Here is a 23,339-nt window from a genome sequence, read left to right as displayed (position 1 = left end):
AGAAGGAGCCCTCTGTGTTTGCAGCCACTCGAACCACACTGGCCCTGAACACAAAAAGATGCCTCGAGTCAATCTCTACAGCATCAGGTTTAGCAATGTCCTATTAACCTTTCTAAATCTCCCTGCTCCATTATCGAAGCATTAGTAGCTGTATCATAGTGCTAGCTTACAATGCAAGGAGGAAAAAAAAACTAATATAGCCTTTAGACTTCAGCAGAGACCCGAAGGCTCAAGAGTTGTACTGCTTTTCAGAGTGACGTTACTGGATTATCAGTGCCCGTACTCTGTGATTTCTGGTAGTTCTGTTTCTGGCACTTTGCTGAAGCTGTTTTCCAAGAAAGGGAGCCTGTCAGGGAAGGAGCAAGTGCCTTTTTAAGACTCCTTTTTCTAAGCACAGAAGGAAGCAGAGGAGTCTTTTTCCTCCAGGTGCCATTATTGCATGGTTTCAGGAGGCAAGCCAAGCTGAATTCAGGACTCTTGTAAAGTAGGGGGATTGACTCTAGAATGGAGAGTATTTTGACAGATGTGATCCTACTGAAATGCTGTCTGAATGGTTATATTTGCTGAGGGTTTACTCGTGTGTTCAAAGAAGTTGCGTTATCCCAGTCCTTTGTTGTGTGGATACAGCTAGAATCATAAGGGAAGGGATCCATCTTGTGCCTGCGTTTTTCATTTTTCTGTCTGTTTTCTTTAAGGAAGTTCTCAGGAATTACAGTCAAAGGGCTGCTGCAGGAACTTGAAGAGCTTGGATGCTGCAGGGCAAGTGTCCCTGTGCATTGCCAAGCAGAGCAAATCTTCTGTGTGATTTCCAGGATAGCTGTTTGTGGCTTCCTGCAGTAGGCTGCCAAAACTTGAGCTTTCTTTCCATGGAAATATCCTTATTCTGGTTTTCTCCGACCTAGATAACCAGTTCAGGATGTCAATATTGGAGCGACTTGAGCAGATGGAGAGGAGAATGGCTGAAATGACAGGCTCCCAGCAGCACAAACAAGGAGTAGGAGGCGGGAGCAATGGGAGTGGGAACGGAGGAACGCAGGTGCAGGTATGAGCCCCGCTGTGTCCAGACACAGCAGCTTTGTGCTTCCTTACCAGAGTTTGGTTTGGGGGGGGGGTGGTGGTGGAAAGGATTATAGTTTCTCCTAAACAAGAAGTCTGGTTCGTGGGTGTCTTTAACAGCAGTTGGCTTTCACTCACATTTGCCACTGTCTCAGTACTTCTAGAGGTGGAAGGCTGCCTGCTCGGGGCAGGTTGCAGCTCCCCTCCGTGGTTAAACTGGGATGTGTGTGGTGTTTCAGTGCGTTTCTGGGACTGGGACATTGGGCAGCTGCTTTGAGAGCCGCGTGGTGGTGGTGTGCGAGAAGATGATGAGTCGTGCTTGCTGGGCAAAGTCCAAACACTTGATCCATTCAAAGACTTTCCGAGGAATGACACTGCTCCACCTAGCCGCTGCCCAGGGCTATGCTACACTGATCCAGACCCTCATCAAATGGCGGTAAGACCCAGCCCGTTGGACTCTTGGGTGTCAATGCAGGCATGGCAGAAGCATATGTAAGCTCTGCTTGGTCCAGATTTCTGGTTGTCCCTACAAACAGCCAAGTCTCTGAACTTGTTCCTATCCCTTGATCTGACAGGGACGTGTCTCTTGAGAGAGCGAGTCCAATCGCTGGATGTATCATGCTCTTAAAGTCTCTGGTGGGGGCACCATCTGTAGTAAATGTGTGTCATGGGCATATGTGTGGCCACTTCTTTGTGGTATGGTGCACTGGGTAAAGCGGTGCCTTTGGGCAATGATACTAACGTGGCTGCCGAGCATCATTTGTTCTGTTCTTTCCTCTGCAGCACCAAACATGCAGACAGCATCGATCTGGAGCTGGAAGTTGACCCTTTGAATGTGGATCATTTCTCCTGCACTCCTCTGGTAAGAGCAGAGACTGAAACTTCTGAGAGAGTCTTGAGGACCCTCTGGAATTCTTCCTGATGTGTTATTTTCCTAATGTGTTTCACACTCTGAAGGAGTAGATGTTTCTTGAGTGTACTTGCTGTGTGAATGGCAAGACAAGGCACTATGAGCTTCCTGGCATTTTGTTGAGAGACACTACACAGAAAAAACGTTGTCATTGAGTAACATGAGGAAGAGGGACAGACAGATGGTTCTGGTTTGTTGTTCTACCCAAAATCTAGTCTCCACTGTTGTGCTGGAGAAAGGACTGTACATGCCTTCTTTCAAGTTGTTCTCTTTCACTGATTCACTGTAGAGGTTGTAAAGTCATTGCAGTATCTTGGTCATTCGAATCATGAAATCGTGACTGAGAACTTAAACAAGCAAAAAGGCAAAGCAAGTGGAATCAGAAGTGGCAGTTTACAACAGCAGAGTATTGATTTTATTGTTCACAACCTTTGGTCCTGTCTGCGTGTTTCTGATCTCAGAGATTCCTTTGCGTATGAGGCTCTTCTGTCTCCGCAGTGCCACTGTCAAAAAAAAAAAAAGGCCAAACCCAAAAAACATTTATTACTAAATAAGTAACTGTCAAACTGTCAGCTTCCTTTGGCAGATGGAGGTTTCTCTGTCATAGGAGAGAATAGCATGCGTCTAATCCTGTCCTTTTTGTCAGGATAGGACATTTACAAAAGCCAATTGCTGGGGTTTCAAGCACGTTACGGTTTTGCTTATCAGAGTTGTTTTTTCCATGAGCTGGGGACCAGACTCCACTGTGTTAGCAAGAAAGGAAGGAGAAGGCAGGTCACCCAGTGGGTCAGTTGTCTTTTCTGTTTTAGATGTGGGCATGTGCCCTGGGCCACATGGATGCAGCCGTTGTGCTATACAAGTGGGACCGCCGAGCCATCTCTATTCCTGACTCGCTTGGGAGACTGCCACTGGCCATTGCCCGGTCTCGGGGCCATGTGAAGTTGGCGGAGTGCTTGGAGCAGCTACAGCGAGATGAGCAAACTCAGCTTGGGCAAAACCCCAGGATTCAGTGCCCCTCGAGCACAGACTCCAACACAGAGAACTGGGTGTCCCAGTGGCACAGTGAGCTTATTGCCTCTCAGGAGCCTCAGAAGGGAGTCACTGTGATTTCCAGTACAAACACAGGTAAAACAACGCCGAGGGCGTGCAGTCCTTTGCTGACATTTGACATGTGAAAACTTGGGAGCAAGGAGTTCACCTGGGTGGCAAATGCCACCTGTAGCCCTGCTGTCCATGCTTAATTCTTTTCTTGTGAGGGATCTGTCACATGCTCCATGCACTTGCATAAGTACCGGGAAGAGGAGTGAATGCCTGCTTTAGAAAGACGTGTATCTTAAGAGTGACTGAGGTAGTATCCTCCCTGGGTGGTAGTTACTCCCTTTGCACATACTGTCAAGTGTCCTAGAGCATGGCATAAACTTCCGCCTGCAGCACTGTGGCAGAAGCTGTTGTAGTTCCTGCAACGATCATAGGTTGCATGTTACGTTTTGACCATTGATCTGTTTGTTTCCAGAGCTGAGACGACCAAGATCAGAACCTTCTAGTTACTACAGTAGTGAGACTCAGAAAGATTACCCTGCACCCAAAAAACATAAGCTGAGCCCTGAATATTTTCAAGCCCGGCAAGAGAAGCTGCTTTCCACTGCGCTGAGCCTGGAACAGCCGAGCGTCAGGAAGCAGAACTCCAGCTCCAAGCAATCCGCCACTGAGACAATCAGCCCCAGTGAAGGGATAAGGGACTATGGCCGGGAGCTCTCCCAGCACATCCCAGAAGTTACTGGGTACCGGGGCTCTGGCAGCCAAGCAGGCATCAAATGGAACCCAAAAGACATTTATATTGGTGTGTCTGCAGTGCAGGTGGCGGGGAGTCAGAAGGGGGCTACGCTGGGGAAGGACACTGTAGCCCATCGACTACGCCAGCGAGAGCAGATGAACGTGTTGATGATGGCTGACAGGGAGATGGTGGATGCAGAGCTCTTGTCCTATAGGGACAATGCAGGGGATGAGGACTGCTTACACCACATGGATGACTTGCAGGTAAACATACTGGTAGCACCAAGATCAGCGGTCTCGGAGAACATGGTGGCTGCACAGAGGAACCTAACTGTGAGAAACTTCTGTGGAGGCCTTTAGAGACTCTGAATTGTGCTTTGTGAAAGGAAGTGGTCATACGGTCAATCTGTAATTACTTCCAGTTTCAAAGGGTATCCTTTCAACCTGGACGCAAAGGCGAACCGTTAGCATTTAGGGTCATGCACTGGCGTACGCTTCAACAGTGTACAGAGTGCGCAGAATTGTTGGCAATTTTGCAAAGAAAAAGGGAACAGCAGAGCCTCCTGGTCACGTCAGTCAATGAGACTAAGATGGCCCCACAGTCTTTTGGGAACTGGGAAGCAGTCTCTACGAAGACAAGGTGACCTGAGCGGCAGTGCTGTGGTTGCAGGCCAAGCCACTACACCTTAAAGGGCAAGGAGATAAGAGTGGAGGAGGGAAGAGACAGTGAGTTGGGGGAAGGAAAAATGCCACCAGGTATGGAATAGAGGAAATACAAACATAACAGAAGCAGGACAGACAGATGTGAAGTAGTCACTGGGGGAAAGGTACGGTGTTTGGTTTTCTGAGCGAAAAGAGTAATGGGAGCACAGCCTATGTGAGCGAGCTTGGCATCTCTTAAATACTCTTATCTTACTGGCATAATATGGATGAAGCAGATCTTTGCTAAACAAGAAGTGTTTTCTGTTCTCTGTATTAAAAATTCCTGTGAACGTTGGCAGGTGGGGGGATATGGTTCAGAAGGATTCCTGACAAAGCTGTGGTCCCAAGGATTTTAACTCCTCTTGAAGTGCTGTTATTGTCCTGTCATGCTCTACTGCACATCTCGGTAAAAGAGTGGCAAGATCGCTTTTCCCTTGGAAACAAGATAGTAGTGACAGCTGTCAGTAGCCTACAGCTAAGGTCCAATGACATAAACCTTTCACCAGGTCTCTTAGGCTCCCTGTACACTCAGTGAAAAAGAGTCTGGGGAATATGAAACCCTACAGTACTTTTGTCAGAAGAAACAGAAAAGCAAATGAGCTTTGCTTAATGACTTTCTCTCCACTGCTGAGACAAACAGTAGGCTCCAGCTACCACAAGTTTGGGGAAAATGAGGCAGTCTGTCTAAAGTTGGGCTGTACCATGCAAGCACAAGGCTCCTGCTACCAGGCAGCCAAAGTTTGCTCTCCTCTCCCCCTTCCCAGGTGAACATGATGACACTTGCAGAGCACATTATTGAAGCTACGCCTGACAGGATCAAGCGAGAGAATTTTGTGCCAATGGAGTCACCGCTGGTGGAGAGAACAGACAGTGCTGCCATGAGCACCACAATGAGCTGGCTGGCCAGTTACCTTGCTGATGTCGATCATCTGCCGAGTGCTGCACAGATAAGGTCAGTAAGAGCTGTGAAGTTGCTCTCAGTTTTTGAGTGGTCTGAATGCTGGGCAGTATGCACTGATTCTTTAGCCTGCGGATGCTATTTCTCAGTGGGACTCAATGCTGGCGTTCCAAGCCCAGCCACACTTTCATGATCAAACGTATCGTTACTAACACGGCTACAAATTCATGGAAGAATGGGAGTGCATGCAGCAGGAGGGGAAAGTGGCTGCAAGGTCTGACTTGTGACGTCTCTTCCAGTGCCAAGTCTGTGCAATGCAGTACAGGCAGGCTCAGGAATATGGGGTGTTGCTTGGAGAGAGGGAGGGGAGCGAGCCTTGAACTCAGAAATGTTGTAATCCTTATCTGTGATGCCAGCCAAGGTGCTTTGTGAGCCAATAATTCCTACTGTGATTGGTATTTCAGAAGTCTGTATAGTGAACCCCTGACCCCTTCTTCGAACACCAGCTTGAGCCCTGCAGGCTCACCAGTCAGTGAAATAGCTTTTGAGAAACCCAGCCTTCCCTCGGCAGCAGATTGGTCTGAATTTCTGAGTGCATCCACCAGCGAGAAGGTAGAAAATGAGTTTGCACAGTTAACTCTGTCTGATCATGAGCAGAGAGAACTCTATGAAGCTGCCAAACTCGTCCAGACAGTGTTCAGGAAATACAAGGTATGTGGCTGAAACATCCAATATCTTCCTTGTTAGGCGTGAGAGAATATAATTTGTCACAAAACAAAATGTAGGTAATACCCACTCCTGGGACAAAAATACAGTTTCTGTCATAACCTTTTCAATGTTTCCAGCATTTGCTTGTTGGTGTTTACCCAGCAACTACCATACTGGGGAGAGCATGTCATGCCATAGCATGCCTTCTGTGCTGGAACAGCACTCAAAAAGCATATCCTCAAAATATACCCCAGAGGTTCTGGTTAGTTGCCTGCTTGGTGCAACGATCAATTTTGAGGGTTTGTCCCTTAGGTGAATTGAGAGTAGAGACATCTCGAGGAAATGCCTGGACCTGAATCAGACCAGGTAGCACTGGTAGGAGAGATTTAGAAGTAGGTGCCCTGCAAACTGCTGTGAGCCACTTAACATCACCTGTCTTGTGTTTTGGTGCACTCTGACTACTTATTGCTTCTTTCCTTCTCCACATAGGGTCGTCCCCTCCGGGAACAGCAAGACGTGGCTGCCGCTGTTATTCAGCGTTGCTACCGAAAATACAAACAGGTAATCAAGGAAGTGAAATTTTATGAAACACACGTAAGTGCCATGAACGCAGCCCTTTGTAGTGGGAATTATCCCACTGTTCCTCTTGTATGCTTTTCAGCATGCAGTAATGAAATACCCTGCTCAGACAAAATTGAAAAGGGAAGAAAATTCATGTCCTGAATCTTAATTTTGGAGAGAATCCTTGAAAGGATTTTGTTTGTGATGATACCTGCATTTTCGCTATGAGATAGAGGGCAATGATGTATTCTGTATTGGCCTTTATGCATGCTGTAGCCTGGTGAGACTATTCTCTGACTAGTTGCTTGCCAAATTTCATTGTGAAATTGAAGTTGGTTTTGCCTTTGATAAAGGCGAAGATGAAAAATAGGTTGTTTTATTTTGCACATACTAAACTTTTAAACTATGGGAAGTCACGTGTTTTAACTTGATACAAGTTGTTCCAGGACTGAGACTGTTCTCCATACTCTAGTTGGAGACATGCTTTCAGGCTGAGTTCTCAACCCCAGAAAAAGAAGATACTTTTTGGGTTTTGGTTGGGTGTTTGGGTTTTTTGGGTTGGGGCTAGAGCCCAAATCTGTCTTTTCACTGTACCCTGCTAGACTCAAGCTGTCTGATGTCTGGTGGCATGTTACGTAAAGTGAAAGGCAAGATGCCTGTGCTCCTTTACAACCTTCAAAAACATTTATTTGGGAAGCCTTTTTAGTGTTAGGTGACTGCATCATGATTCACGATCAACCTGTCACATGGCTGTCATTTGGGAGTGATGCTTCCTGTAGTAGGGAAGCTTAATTCCTTTCAAAAACTGCTTGACAAACTGCTTTGTCTTGGATCCTGGAATCGCTTTTTTTTTTTAAGAAGATGGTTTGGGTTTTTTTATTTTTTCATTCTTTATTTGCAGAACTAACATTAACTATGTATTTTTCTGTTTCTCCCTAAGCTTACTTGGATAGCCTTGAAGGTAATACAAATACAAACACTATTTTGGAAACAATTCCCCATGGGTCACTAACTTTCACATTCAGTGTGAACCAGGAGAACCTGGTATTTAGAGAAATGTTTTAATAGTATCCACCAATAAGTACCTGTGGTTGAGAAATAACTGACAAACCAAACCTTATGGGAGATACGTAGGGGCTGCTATGCCACAGCATATCAATGTAGTAGTACAACTTGGCGGGGGGGGAAGTAAGTCTCCTGCTTTTACAAGTACTCACATAAGCAGTGATGGGCTGAGGTGCGGGGAAGGTTTTGAAACCAGTTTCCGGAGGACAAGCTTTCCTTTGTTGCTGCTGATTAGCCACCCCTCGGTGATCTTTGGCTTGGCATTTGGGAGCCCAGGAGAACATTTATTCCACCCATGCAGCCAATGTCCTCTGCGTTCTGCCTGCCTGCCAAAGTATTTTGAGCGTTCATCTTTGAAATGCTTGGGCCCTGAATTCCTAAGACCACCATCTCATGTACATTGCTGCTCATACTGGAGGCACGACTGTTGATGCCGGTCTTAAATTGTTCATGGCCAATCATTTTCTGCCGTAAAGATGGATTTTGCAGCTGTGCAATATCTTGCTCTCATCAGATGCTAGAATCAGCTGAGCTTTTCTCAGAGCTACCCAAGAGGCAAGGCATGCTCTTCCTGGAGAGAATGTGTCCTCAGGGTAATTTTCCATCCACAGCTCCCTCCCACACCATGGTTTTGTATCAGTCAAAGTACTGTTCTGTCAGCGCGAGTGAGCTGAGCTTTCCGGGGCCGCTGTACTAGCTGAGGCTCAGCACTTCACAGAGGTTAGGTGACTTCTCCGTTTATCCTCTTCTCAGCCAAGGGAGGAAGAGGAGGAGAGGGTGCAGCTAATCAGCTAAGTGGGTCTTAGAGTTGAATGCAGACATATTGGGATCTAGTTTATCCAGTGACTGCTATTTTCTCTTTCACATACCTTATTCCTCTGTTACGTTACTGCGTTACTGAGATCAGCACAGGCTTATGACTAGGTTTGAACAGTCATAGCTCACATCACGGTTTCGTATCTGAACCCTTCTATTCAGGGGTTTGTAACTCAGCCACAGAAGTCCCATCTGGGCTAAAAATTTGAAGGAAAACCATGACCAGCCTGTGATTGGACTTATTTAAAATAGCTAATTTAAAACTGCTATCTGATCCATTTAATTAAAAATGTTAAAAAGAGAAAAGACAACAAAACAAAACAATGGAAATTAATAATGGCAAAATATAACTGCACCTAACGACTGCTTCAATTCCAAAAAGTGAAATTTGGTAAATGGTGGTCTGTGATGATATTGGAGGGCTTTTTGCTTTGGGGTGATGTTGGGGCGGGGGGGCGGTGTTTGTGGTTTGGTTTGATTTGGGTTTTTTTCCAAAATAGACAGGAAGACTCCATTGAGATACGTTAGGACAGTACCCTGTACAGGGCAGTGGCTGCTATTTCTGTGTCTCATCTGTCTGATAAAGTGAGCAGAAGTCATAGCTGATAAAACATCCGGGAACAACAGACACATACATTTTGAAAGGGTTAAAACTTTGAAAATAAGATCAGTAGGCACTGAAAACTTCTGTCGTAGTGTTAGCTCAGAGGTATGAATACAACTTCTATACATTATTATACACCTCTATTTTAAAAAGGACTTTTAAAAATATGCAAGAACGCATATGATTTCTGTTAAGCAGCCATTTACTTGCGTGCTTTAAGAGGAAAAGGATGTAGAATAAAGAAGATTTTCTTGTTAAGAACTTGTGCCTGTTTTATTTGGAATCATGGGTCTAGAAGTAATACAGTGCTGGAGGGAATTTTGGATGTGTATGACTGCTCATGCAAATTTGCAAGTTCAGTGGATGCTTGTTAGAGACTTCTAATGAGATTTCGTTTTGCCTGTGACTTAGAGTCAATGTTAGACTTGCTTAATTAACTGTTGTGGGGTTTGGGGTTTATTTGGCTTTGTTGTTGTTTTTAAAGTTAGAATCATATGTTACTCCATTCAAAATGCTTGGATTTAGATGGATATGTGAGCAATCAAAACTTTTGCAGTATTGTGCTATGGCATAGAAACAAGAAATGAGCTGTTTAAAAGTTAATTGTCCTAGGAAAGTGGACTACACTTGTGAACAGCAAATTTGGTTCTTACTGAAGTAATTTGTTTAGAAGATATTTTTAAATGATGACACAAAAACGTGTATTTTGGGTTTAGTTAATTTGTTAGCATTTTAGAATAGTCATTCACACTGCTTTATCCTTATAATCACCTGGTTGAGCATATTTCGCTGCTGTTGTTATGAGTCTTTACAAACAATAGCTGCAGAGAAATGAGCATCCTATACTTTGTGATGAGATTTCTGTCTGCAAGGGAAACAAACAATTCCTCTAAGTGTAGTCAGTTGGTTTATCTCTAACGCAGACCCACTGCAGTACAAATATGAAGCCATGTAAACATGACTCAGGATCAGCTCCGGTTGTTCCAAAGCTGTTCATAAGTATAGTACAGCTGGATCTGGCCATTAGCGTGTACATGTAGGGCATCTGCTAGGTAGGTATTAAATAAAACCTCAGAAGGAGGGAACACCTCCCCTGTGAGGACAGGCTGAGAGAGTGGGGGTTGTTCAGCCTGGAGAAGAGAAGGCTCTGGGGACACCTAGAGCAGCCTTCCCGTACCTAAAGGGGGCTTGTGAGAAGGACAGGGACAAACTTTTTAGCAGGGCCTGTTGCAGTAGGACAAGGGGTAATGGTTTTAAACTAAGAGGGTAGATTTAGACTAGGTATAAGGAAGACGTTTTTTACAGTGAGGGTGGTGAGACACTGGCAGAGGTTGCCCAGAGAAGCTGTGGCTGCCCCATCCCTGGGAGTGTTCAAGGCCAGGTTGGATGGGGCTGTGAGCAACCTGGTCTGGTGGGAGGTGTCCCTGCCCATGGCAGGGGGTTGCAACTGGGGGGTCTTTAAGGGACCTTCCAACCAAACCATTCTGTGGTTCTGTGAATCCCCTCAAACTATTCCAGGGGCAGCAAAACAGGTAATGGCTTTCTTGATGCAGACAAGGTTCTGCCCCTGATCTCACAGTTGTTCCAGTTTGCTGTCACCCTTTTCTCATACCGTTCCCAATCAGCGAGTAGGTGCTTGTTTGCTTCTCGTGTCTTAGAGGCGCAGGAGTCTTTCACCGTAGGAACCTGCTTCTTGCTGGTGTTACTGGAATGCCTCAGCTTCTCTTTGTTTCTCTTGTAGTATGCACTTTATAAAAAGATGACGCAAGCTGCCATTCTTATCCAGAGCAAATTCCGAAGTTACTATGAGCAGAAAAAATTCCAACAGAGCCGACGAGCCGCGATGCTGATCCAGCAGTACTATCGCAGCTACAAAGAATGTGGGAAGAGGAGGCAAAATCGTCGGGCAGCCACCATTGTACAACAGAAACTCAGGTGAGCTGTTGGGATGTTAGATGCTACCAGAAGCTTTATATATTGTTTTCACACACATCAGGGCAGTGCTGTGATTTACAGACAAAGGCCAGTGGGAAATGGACAGTGGTTCATTGGATAATTATTCTTGCATTTAGTAGTATTCTCCCCAGTTTTGCCTGCAGTTCATTGTTGGGGTTTTTTTTGTGTTTAGAAGCAGTCTGCTTACCAAGAAGCAGGATCAAGCTGCTCGCAAGATTATGCGGTTTTTACGACGCTGCCGCCACAGGTATGACACTATCTTTTGGTATCTGCCCTTCATTAGAGCAATGCTACGGTATTCCGAGTGTGTCAGCAATGAGTGCAATGTAAAGGATAATAGAATCAGCTCACTACAGATCTTTTAATCAAATAACTAAACCCAGCTGCTTCCAAGATACACTGCCAAAAATGAAATCTCTAATTTAGGGCTGTTGCTGAAAGAGAATGATGTTCAGCTCCAGTGCTGATATGGTAAAGCAGCCCAGGTTGTGTTGGGCAGACACAGACTAAGGAAACTTTGAGCAAAGCAAGGCACATGACTTTAAAAGTTGGACTTGAGGAAGTCTGAAAAAAAGCTCACTGAATTATAGCTACAGCTTGGAAGTGCTGCACAAAGCATTCATGGTATGTGGGAAAGTGTAAAATGTGACATCTGGTGTACGCTGGAAATGCCTTTAGTTTGGTCACAGGATCATTTGGTAAACTCTCATCAAATGTGAGTTCTTTTTAATGTGGATAGGTGGAATGTGCCAACAAAGCAGTAGACAAGTTAGTTCATGTCCACCACTCCACACATGCCTCAGTAAACTGGGAGTACAGACACAGACATGAAGGTGAAATGTTTCCTGCCAGTGTGGGGACCTGTGCAGGCTTGCCAAAGTGCTCGCACATGGCAGCTAGCGCTACCATACCTGTACTCTGCTACATGCAGGGCGTTTGTTTTGATTTTTCAATGAAGGGATCCCATATATGATCAGGTTGCAAACTGGAAATTTGCCTAGACAAAAGTGAATTCAGATGTTTCTGACTCTGCTCCCTCCATTCTCACCACACATGCATTTCATCCACTCAGGAGCTGGTCAGACCTGATATGTTTTGAACCATGTCTAGTTCAGCCCAGTGATGTTTTAACGAGGAATGCTCTGAGAGGCAGAGAGGCATGTGATAAACTTCATTTTAGAAACAGACTCGGTCCTTTCTGTAGGATTTCAGAGCTGCAGTTTGCAGGTCAGTGTGGTTCATGTTATGGAAGGACATCTTACCTGCAGGTTCAGTGGGAAGTAATACGTGTGGACAAGAAAGAGGGCTTTATAGTTTCCAGACCAATTCCAAAGGCACTTGAAACAGCCACAGTTGTTCATGAAGGAGCACAAGTGGCTTCTTGCTCTCAGCAGGGCACATGGAAGAGACCAAAAGGTTTGTTTTGTTGTGTTTTCCTGCTGAAGCAGGCAGAGGCTTAGAACTTCTGTATCCTCAGATCTGCTTGAGATCCAGGCCATCCCTGGGGAAGCCACATGCCTGTTTCCATCCCCGGAGGCTCAGGGGTCAACCTGCCAGAGGCTCTTACATCTGACTCTCACACACAAGCCCAGAGAATACCTCGTGACTGGCTGTATCCCTGTGTTTCCCACCACTGTCCAGGATGCACCATACACTTCAACCACTCTCAGTTAAGTCTCCAGCTATCAAGTAACCTAGACTCTCCAGGGCTTAAATTGCCCAAGATTCCAGCAGTTTTTCTTGCTTTCAGCTCATTGCCTTCCTCCTTCTCAGGGTCGCCTGTTTTCTTTGTAGAGCGAGACCCTCCTCATTTGCATCACTGACGTTTCCAGGCAAGACCCTTCCCTTTGCCTGTAGGAAATCTCTCTTCAGCAGCGTGGTCGCTGCTGCTCTGCATCTCTGGGAGACCGGTTTAGGTCTTGGGTATTTATAGACAGGAAATAAAAACGAAGAAGCCGGGCGGGGACATCCACTGTCAGAAGGCTCCCTCTGCTTTATGTCACACTGCGCAGTACTTGAATTTCTGCAACAGTGCAGTCCTGTCTGTGTCTGTAGGCACTTTGCTAGCAGTTGTGGTTACTTGGGAATTTGTCCATAGTTCTTGGCTAGGATATGACAAAAGAAAACAGTAACTTTATTTCCACTGAAGATGTTAACTGTGTTTCAAAACTACCTTGCTTTTCCTTCTGACATAAAAACAATCACACGTTCATGTTAGGTACTTTCTCCAAGCAATCATAAGGGTTTAAAACTGTGTTAGTGTAACTAATATTAATAATTGACAGAAATTTTAACCAGGAGCATTCTGGCATTGGCAGATGCTAAAAATAAAAGCAAGGCTTACCAAAATGACAAAAACAGCATTTAGCATCTGCTTGAAAAAGACATAAACTTACCAGCCTACTAGATTTACAGACTGTTTAGGAACGTGACGCATTTGGGCCTCTCTCTCCCCGTATTCCTCCTGCTTGCTAAAAAAGCTGAAGCAGGCATTTGCCAAGAAGGACATTTTCAAAACACTTTGTGCTCTGTGCACTTAAGGCTGCGTCTGTGATCCTGGGATCACACTGTGGGAGTATCTCACAGACCCTCGGACTCTCCTGGCTACCGGTACGGTACAGAAAGATCTGGTCCCTCTGCTTGTTTGCGCTCGGTGAAGAACAACACACAAATCAGGTTCTTAGAGCTTTATTACCACACAGGATTTTGAAGACAAACAGATTGAAGTCTTTTGCTTGTGTAAACAACTGCAAAGGAAAAGTATAATACTGGAAATGATACAGATCTACTTACTAAAACAGAGCTTCACTTGCTTCAGCATCTCAGCTGACTCAGACTGACCAGTTTACGTCCTCACCCCCTGCCCCAAGGGAGAGATCCACACGCTTTCCCCAGCACAGCCATGTCCTGGTGAGACCACCCGCATTCGTTCCTTCCCAAGCTTGGCTCTGCAACCCCCTTTCTCAGCTGCCTGGTTCGTGGTGCATGTACACTGGGGTACCAGGTGGAAGACGAGGTAATTGCTTCCTTCTCATCTGCTCTTCTTCAAGCTTTCTGAATTTTCTTTTCTCTGTCTTAATAATTACATTTATTCCTCACCGCTTGACTTGCTTGCTTACCTCTTTCTAAGGACAGAGTAATAAAACTTAGGATGTTAAGTGGGTTTAAAACCACCTCTATATAAGCCTCCTAATGATATCCATTTGGTCTACTGCGCAGGATACAGTTGATGATGATGTGACTGGTACTTAGGCTAACAGCCCCACGTACTGCTTCGGGAGTACTGCTTGTTGGAATCCCATCGCAGACTCCTCTTGAAATGATCAAAATTAGCACACTGCTGCTATAAACAAGAAATTAAGAAAGCGTCAGGCTCCTTAAATACTTCAGCCATCCAAGCTCCCGAACATCCAGGGGCAAGCCATAACAACTAATATCTAATGATATTTAATGCTCTGTAGTGTAAAACTGGCGCTATGGAGCCACTTGTTAAACCACAGTGCCTTGTCAGTACAAGAGATAGAAATGACAGATATTTTTGGAAAATCTGAGGGAGTAAGGGAAAAGAGAGCATGCAGAGGAACATCAAAGAAACAGGATCTTGTAGCAGATTTCTGTCAGCTGATAGACAGAGGTGGGGGAGGAGGCTGTAAAAGCCACTTGCGGTCTGTCGTAAGGATAGTGAGCTAAGTGAAAAGGCAGTACATTCTTAAAGTTCAGAAATTCAACCTTAAAAAAAATGGAACTGTTTAACCTAGGTTTTTGTCCACAAGCGGATTCTGTTGCTGGGCCAATAAATGACTCCTTAATAAGAGCTGCTTCTATAGCCTTTAGGCAAGATTTACTCAGGCTTTCGCCTGGCAACCATCTGGTTGATTGGGTTTTTTCCTATTTTAAAATGATCAAAGTCTACTTTAAGCCAATTATGAGAACGCTTTCTCTGCTAACATTCAGAACAGCTTAAATAGTCATCTTGTCCTATTTTGCTTATTAGCTTTTGGGCGCAAAGACTCAGTAGCGCAAACATGATTCCTATCAGCTTGAGGATCTAGGGTGCATAGGCATGGTGGTTTTGTGGTTTCTGATCTCCTGAACCTAGGTTTCTTGCCTGATCAGACGGTATTTCAGATGTTTTGAGGGAGTAGTTAATGAGGGCGGTTCTGTGGTTGGAGCTCTCTTGGTAGTGGATGTGTAGACGTTGATGAAAATCAGAAAAGAAATGTAAGTTTTGGTCAAATGTATTCTTAGAGAAGATGTTAGAGGTCTAGTAGCTGAGTATTATCAGGTGACATGGAGACAAAAGTGGTCATTCATCAGCAGCAGTCATTCTGATGGTCAGACATGTATTGTTTTCTTTTGACTTTGGAAAAAAACCACTTATTTATCCATCTATTGTCATATTCTCAAAAATCCGGTGAAAAACATGCATCAGCCATAACATGGCATCAACATGACTTGTCACAGAAGTGTTGTTTGTTGAGAATGAGAAACAGAAATGTCCTGGCCTCCCAGGAGAGTTTTACCTGTCTTCCCCTGGTGCCCAGACCTGTTGACTGGCGCTGGACCTAACTTTCAACCTAAAACTTGCCATTACACTTACTGTGAGTTGAGCTGTCTCCTGGCACGCTGTCCCATGTGAAGCAGAGTCAAGGGTTTGCGTATTTAATGGTTTTGGAAAGACTCCACCTATTTAGTGATCCCCAGATATGACACACCTAGAGCTGCAAGGAAATCTGGGAACTCCAGAGTGGGTTTGGGTTTGCTGAGCTGAATCCATGTATGGTCCATAGAGTCAGCTTTCACTGGGAAGGTGACCTCCTATTTCCTCTTCTTTCTCTGATTCTTAGGGAAAATTTTACTCTTCCGAGAGGTATCTACACCATTGCTAGGCTGTGATTGTGATTTGCAGTGGGTTTTTATGGAGTAGCATTTGGAATGAGATAGAAAGCAGATGATCACTGCAAAGGAAGGCAGGATGTGGCTAGAAGTGCCACAGGGATGACAGTATTGGGTTTATTTTACTTGCTTATTACTTCCTGCCCTAAAACACCTAAACACAGGACTGCTCTTCCCTGGTAAAGAGGAGGAGTCCAGTAGGCAGGAGTGGGAAGGGTTCTTTCTCTCCAGGCAAGCAGAAGTGTTCTCTCCTCCTCCCTGAAGTGAAGCTCTTGGTAAGGTACGGTTATTGCCATGTGTGTGCTAATAGCTCTTTGGTATTGTTTTGCAATCTGAAGCCCACTGGTGGACCATAGGCTGTACAAAAGGGTGAGTGTAGCTGCCTGCTAGCCAGTTCCTCTCTTCCATTTTAAATCTTTTTGCTTTCTGCTTGCTTGCATGGGGCTGCAGCCGAGATACGCCAGTAAGTTTCACCTCCATTAATGATATAAAACAGAATCCTGTATAAACTAACCCTACTGCAATGACTAACACTGCTGCTTTTGTAACAGGACAGAGCTCTGCAGTAGATGTTACCAATGCATGAACGTGTGAAAAAGGACATGTATATTCATCATGGGCATGCTTAGGCGGCATTGTCGGTGGGATATTTTTTCGGTATCCAAAATGGCTGTTAGTAGATTTTGGAACTTGACGGGGTCTGCACTCACACACGCTCAATGAGTAACGATGTCCTTTGTCATGAGACTGCAACAGCGTTCAGGCTAGATCGTAGGAAGCTGCGCTACAGATGCAGCCCACTCTAGATAGGTATTTGTTTCTGCCTGAGCCAGAGAGAAGAGCTCTTCACACAGCTTTTTACTCCCTAAAGTGGTTAGGCACCAATGCTTATCTTCTAGAAGCTGGTCTTTGCTAAGTTACACATCTGGTTACCTTACTAGGGCCAGCTTTTTGACAACTGCTTCTCTCAACTGTTAATCTATGTAGTGGGAAGGAAAACGAAGAACCCGAAATGAAGATTCTGTAACTCTGTTATAGTAAGTGCCAAGAGCGTTTATGTCGGGAGTCTTATTCTCAGCATGAAGAGAGTCCGTTCGCCTTTGTGCTCGGTCACATCGGCGGACTGGTTTGCTACCCGACTGCAGGGTGGGAATACGCCGAAGCATTCCCATGGCAGGTCACGGTCCCTATACGAGCTGTGGCTTTCAAGGCTCGTGCCTGAGTTATCAGTGGGACTGCTCAGAACCATCTTGCATTTGAGAGGTGGTAGGGCAGCAGGGTTTTTGTCAAAAACTAACCAGGAAGAACACCATTTGTGTGCTTATTACTGCTGTTTCACAAGGGAGGAGAGGCAGAGGGAGGGATGACCTGGACTTCTGCTTCCCTGCAACGTTCAGAAAAGAAGACTGAATTGTTGATCATGGAGTTTTACAGATTTTCAATTGCAGAGGTGATTTTTATGACTTGAGTGAGAATATAAATCGGGCTTAAGCCTTCTGGAGGCATCATTATTTGTTTTAAATATTGAGCCTAACCAAGAAGCAATAGCTAATGACGTTTCTTTTCAAACTATGACTTGTGTGCTACTGTTTTTTGCTGCATATCCTCAGTTTTTTACAAGTAACAATTTGGGTTCTTTACCAATGACAAATGAGGTAAGAATTGGATGAAACAGGGATAAAGGCCCAGATGTGCCTTAACTGTTTAAGTACTACGTTCATGGATATTGCCCTGATGAAGAGAAACATTACTCCTGATTGCAGAGACACCAGCGCTGTGAAGTCGTTAGCTGGAAAACTAGCTCCAGATCTTAGCACGTATGGTAATGTGCTTTACAGCTGATGCAGGTTAATTCAGGAACTGTGTAGAAATAGCCTGTATTCTCATAATGGTGGACTGACTGGGTGACTTGTTTATACTAACCTGATGCTTTGTGTATAATTAGGGCTGGTAATTTTTAGTCCACTGTTGGATGTCTGGTTTCAAAAGCCTTTTGAAGAAAAAACAATTTTGGTTTTGAAAAATAAAATTCACTGTGAGTAACGTTTAAAAACGAAAAAGTCATTCTTATTAGATAAATCGACCTTCCTCTGTTGCAAGGACAAAACTAAGTGTCTATATGAAAAAACATTAGCAAGTTTAACCATCTTTAATCTTGATGTCAGTTACTGTATCCATGGGACAGTAGTGAATGCTGCAGACAAATGACGACATTTTATTTAGCAACTAGAAGAGCAGGACGCTGCAGGGCAGAGCTGCCTGGGGCTGGGGCTGGCTCAAGAGCACAACTTCCCTCCCAGCAGGCAGTGTCCTGACCCTCCTTCCTCCTGCCCCGAGGTGGGACTGAGCAAGGAGCTGCAGCTCCTCAGCCCCCGTGGCACAGCGTGTGCCTGTTGCTGCAGGAAGCCTTGAATTTTGAGGGGTGCAAGTGCGGAGCCAACCATGCAGCCACCCATTGTGCTTTGGGTCGTGGGACAGAGAAGGCTGAGCTGCAGGGCCTGTGCCAACCAGAATGGGTGGTGAACCTGCTCTGTCTTTTCTCTGAGCAAAAGCCAAATGCTACAGTCTTGTCAAGGGCGTGAAACCCTTTCAAAAGCAGCAGAATTGGAAGAAACTGGTGCATGGTAGGAGTTGGAGGAAGAGAAGAAACAGAGCAAATGTTTTTCTCCCTGCACAACCTCAGACTTAGTCTGCAGCAGGGGCTTTCCTGGTGAGACCTGTTCTCTACCGCTACCTGGAGATAACTGGAGGTCTCCCAGTCTTTCCTGGTTTTGTCTGGCTAGCTCTGGACCACATCCCACAGTGTGTAAGAAAAGGGACTAGCGTGCATGTCCGCAGCTAGATGCTGATATGCTCAGAGTACAGTCCTGCCTCCAGTTTTTGCAGTTTTGGTGCTCTCTTCTCAAGTGTTCCTTCTCTCCAGAGAATTCCTGCTTAACTGATTGGCTGGCTGCATGCAGGCATGCCAGCACGGTTCTTGCTGCACCCTGCTGTCCCTCTGCCCTGGTGTCCCTGGGCTCGGGCTGCCCGCAGAGAGCGGCCCTGCTCGATGCACTCTGCAGCCCTGGGAATGGCACAGGCTGGAAGCTGTGCTGCGTTCTCTGCTAGCAGCACTGTCTGTAACCTTTGCATGCCAGCCAGGAGGGGAGATTTGGTTTAAGACCTTTGTTCTATGAATAGGAAAAATAATTCAAACTGAGAACATGCATACCAAAGTGGGCTAATTGGATTCGACACTGAAAAGAACGTGCAACGTACGACTTGAATATAGAAGAATAAAGCAATCGTGCTATTGTGCCTTTCCATTCAAGGCTAGGATTCCTACTAAGAGAGCAGATGCGTGCTGCAGTCTCAAGATAACACTAAAAACTGATCCGTGTTGCGTGGTCGGTGCAGTAGTAGGGGGGACTGTGGAGAGGAGCAAGTGTAGGGTCCAGGCCCACAGCTAACGCACGGCTCCCTGGACTTGAGCGAAGCTTGGGAAAGCCAGCCCTGAGGGCAGGCTCTGTGGATCCTGCGTGGTGGTTCAGCTGACAGGGCGGTCATTGGTGATGGAGGAGAAATAGTTACTCACTTGAAGGCTTTGTCTGTGTGACGGCGTATGAGAAATTAGCAGGAAGCGGATTCTAGAAGTTCAGTAGCATTTGCAGGGTTTGCCTTGAATGGCAAGTGATGTGGGATTGATGGGGAAATCGGGGAGTTCTCTGCTTATCCAGAAGTAAGCTAGGAACTATCACAAAATGTATTAGCTGCTGTTCTGCCAAAGTAAGTCTGTTACAGCACATGATTCTTTGCTGCCTTGCATTCTGATAGCAACCTATGGGCATACGCTGCTGACATGCATGCACATAAGAAAAGTATTTCTGGGCCTTCTGATGTGCACAAGCTGACGTGTCCATATATGCTGAAGGAATGCATGCAAACATACGTCTGTCTGTAATACACAAATTTGATGTGTTCTGTACACTGACACCATGCTTACGTGGTCTGCGTGTGCAGATAAATGATCACAGCGTTTGCTTCTGTGTTTCAGTTTGGAAACCTCTTTTCAAATTGATTTCATTAATTTTTCTGGATTTATTTGGGTTACATTACACCAGGATCAGTAAAGAGGGAGCAGCGGGAGATTTTGTTGGCCAACTGATGTAAGACAAAGCTTGCTGTCTTTCTGTGGTAGAAATTAAAGGACTTTCTAGGAAAAAAAAAAAAAAATCCAGTTACTATTCTCTTTAAGTAATAGTTTTCATCTCAGGGGAATCCACTCCAGGGGACAGATTTCAGCCAGATCACAGTGCCTGCTACACACGTTTCCCTGCTCATCGGTTAAGCCATCTGCTGCAGCCTCCTGTGAGGGAGAGCTTAGCTGAAAGTCCAGATCTAGGACATGAACAAAAACACACGGCCGCTTCAACTGTGACCCTCTCTGCCGTACTCTTGGTAGGCAGGTGATCTGGAGCAGATCACAAGGAGCAAATCTTTTCACATCGCTAGGCTAGCCGATGGCTTTCTGCCTGCGGCCAAACTTCTGTCCTCGCTGGGGCAGAACAAGTGCACTGGTTATCTGTGATCATGAGTAATAAAGAATGTATTCATTCATGGCATCTTTTATTTTAAAATAGATCCCCTTTTCCCCACCCCATTTTTTTATGGTTTGATTAAGTGCTGCTCTCTGGTTTGGGGAGTGTGCATGTAACTCCTGAGCTCAGTTTCTCTGGTAAGTACAACTTTATTTCATACCTGAATAAACAACATCTACTATATTTTGTTGTTCTCTGCATACCCTTCCCTCTCTTGGCATTTCAGCAACAAACCCTTTCCTACTCCTGTGCACCTAGGGCTTGTATTTTTTGTGTGTTTTTAATATGTGCTATGCAGCAGCCATTGCATTTAAGTACCCGCTTCCTTACGTCTCTTAGTAAGATTGGGAATGGGGGAAAATTTTAAGGGATTGAAAAGTCACATTTGTTCAAGTTCAGGACAATGTGAGAAAATGTCGTATTGGGATATGCGTCACTGTACCTGCAACAAAAGTTTTCAAAGTAATTTCTCTTTTCATTTACCTCTTGCAGGGGCTGAGTGTATTTGGAGCTCAAATGTGTGTGTTAAATCGCAGACCGCATGCTCTGGGGTGTCATTCTTATTGGGCCTTTCTGTCTTTTTTGTTTTGCTGCCCCAATGAGATATCTGGAAAAAGGCAAGAGCTCCCTTTTCTTAAATGTCCCACAGGCCATTTCAGCTCTCAGAGCAACAGGTAACTCGCCAGACAGCCTTCTCTGGCTCCTGCACCCCGTCCTTTATACTGATCTTCAGCATTCAGATTCATTAAACATTTCCCTGGCTGGGCATTATGGAGTAAATTTGATGAAGCAGCTTTGTGTTCCGCTTTACCCATGAAGCCATCGTTTGCTGTAACTTTTTCTAAGTAGGGCTAATTCATTTGCTGACACACTCCCATACAAGACTGGGGAGGGCGCGTGGGGAGAGGAGCTGCTGCTCGCTTCTGGGGCTGTTGCTTTCTACATTGCTTCAGCACGTAATGATGCAACCTCCTGTACGGTGTCCAAGTAAGTAACAGTTCAAAGGGCAGAAGCTTTGTCTGGCTGAGGCAGTCTGGGAACCAGGACGTAGCTCCTGAGTGTCAGGGTTCAAAGCTCATAGTTGAAATCATCTTCTTTTTTCCCTTTCTGTGCGTCAACACCGCGGCTGCGATTCAGACACCTTACCAGTGGTCATCTCTATTGCACGCGCTTTTTCCGTCCATCTGCTCTTCAGCAATTGCTGACTTTGTACCTTCAGGGTGCCTGCTGTCTAGAGGAAATGTTACTGGAGGAGGTTTTTGTTGAAGGCTTCATCAGTGCAAAACCAAATTTACGGTCCTTGCAATTTTATGCATGGTTTCAGTAGCCACTGACGTAGGATAGTACTTCTTGTTTGGAGTCTTGCACTGGCCAGAGCCTGTTACCCTTCCTGGTGTGCTCTGGCTTGCAGCTGTCCGTCACTTGAGCTGTCCTCACCTCCAGTTCCCCGTGCAGCTGGAGACACTTCCAGAAGCGATCCAAACCCGTGTACCAGTGCCTGTGGACCTCTGGAGAGGTTTGCTCGCCATCCATCAGCATGTGGCCTACTTGCTCTCAGTGCCCTTATTTTTTCTGTTCTTTTTAAAAAAACAAACAAAAAAAAAGTCTCACTGGAAGTCTACCAAACTGGAATGAAACATCTTCTCTAAGAACATCCTTCCTGCCGTACCATTCTATAAATTCCAGTAGTGATCTTTTTCTTAGAGCAGTTTATTATTGCTTGTAACTGCAAATGCTACATTTTGGCCCTCTTCCCCTGCCTGAATTTAAGAGTGGAAAAACACGAACCAAAGATCACCTTGTAGCACGAAGGCAATGCTATTATCATTCATGTAAAATCTCTCCTAGCAGCACTTACTGAGTGGATTTCTATTTTCAAGGGTCCTAACTTGCCCAAAATTCTTCCCTGGTCAAACTGTATTTTTAGCTGCATTTGAAAATTGAGGGGGTTTGTTACATCAAGCATTAATGAAGAAGAAACACCAGCCCCACACTCGTGTTGACACTTTTTATTGTTGTAACAAATTAAATGGAAGTATCACCGAGTAAGGAACTTACTCAAAAAGAGAAAAATGTTAAATCAGGGCTAAAAGGACTTTTAAGACACAGGGAAGGCTGCAGTACAGACTATCCAATAAAGAATTAATTAGCTGAAAGCAATTAGGTTTAGGTTCTCTTGATAAAGCAATTCAGAGGCTTGTTTAAAAACAGTTATTTTAACTGATAAAATAAACGGATTACCCTGGTTTGGTACCTAGCTTCACACATACACTGGTTCTGGCACTTCACGTTTAGCACTGGTTTGGGGAAGCAGCAGGGCATTCGCACCACCGTGTCAGTGCTTCCCAAGTGTCGGTCTGGGCGCGGATTTGCTCAGTCATTGGTAGCAGTTAGAGGTCCTGCAGTTCCACTCTGGCTCTGCTGTGCCGCAGATCCCCCAGCTGAGCGGGGCTGCCTGGAGCCAGCTCCCAGGAGAGGGGAGAATTTCTCTGGCCTCCCAGAGCCAGCTTTTCTGAGCGAGGAGGAGAGACTGTCAGCTGCAGACTGCAGGTCTTCGTACCTACCGGGCAGCGTATCACAAAAATAAAGGACTCGTAGTACCTACCTGCACTCCCATTTTTAATGTAACACATGCACAATTATGTATACTGAACACAGAGGTTAGTTTAATAAATAAAAGTGTGGTAGCTTAATATTTGGATCGTCATCATCTTGAAGCTTAAGTTTATAAATGCTCTGGAATGCAGGGTTTGTTTTAAGGCATTACATACTCAACAGCATCTTTCAGTAATGTACCCATGACAAATTTCAAAGGCT

The 23,339-nt window shown here is 45.2% G+C and overlaps 1 protein-coding gene across 1 annotated transcript in view; it reads left to right on the top strand.

The window, feature by feature from the left end:
* Positions 1-902: 902 nt before the first annotated feature.
* CAMTA1 (calmodulin binding transcription activator 1) overlaps positions 903-23,339 on the top strand; it is a gene marked incomplete at its 5' end in the record, with an annotated part of 27,451 nt that continues 5,014 nt past the window's right edge. The window contains 11 exons of the mRNA XM_009700010.1: positions 903-1,042; positions 1,296-1,492; positions 1,840-1,918; positions 2,776-3,091; positions 3,480-4,003; positions 5,206-5,393; positions 5,804-6,050; positions 6,537-6,608; positions 10,835-11,028; positions 11,222-11,296; positions 16,284-16,314. Coding sequence (XP_009698312.1) covers positions 903-1,042; positions 1,296-1,492; positions 1,840-1,918; positions 2,776-3,091; positions 3,480-4,003; positions 5,206-5,393; positions 5,804-6,050; positions 6,537-6,608; positions 10,835-11,028; positions 11,222-11,296; positions 16,284-16,314 — 2,063 coding nt within the window. The remainder of the gene's footprint in view (positions 1,043-1,295; positions 1,493-1,839; positions 1,919-2,775; positions 3,092-3,479; positions 4,004-5,205; positions 5,394-5,803; positions 6,051-6,536; positions 6,609-10,834; positions 11,029-11,221; positions 11,297-16,283; positions 16,315-23,339) is intronic.

Source organism: Cariama cristata, unplaced genomic scaffold (assembly GCF_000690535.1).
Source record: "Cariama cristata isolate BGI_N322 unplaced genomic scaffold, ASM69053v1 scaffold17945, whole genome shotgun sequence".
NCBI classification, from domain to species: domain Eukaryota; kingdom Metazoa; phylum Chordata; class Aves; order Cariamiformes; family Cariamidae; genus Cariama; species Cariama cristata.
Note: the sequence above shows the minus strand (reverse complement) of the source record. Positions and strands in the feature narration are given on the sequence as shown.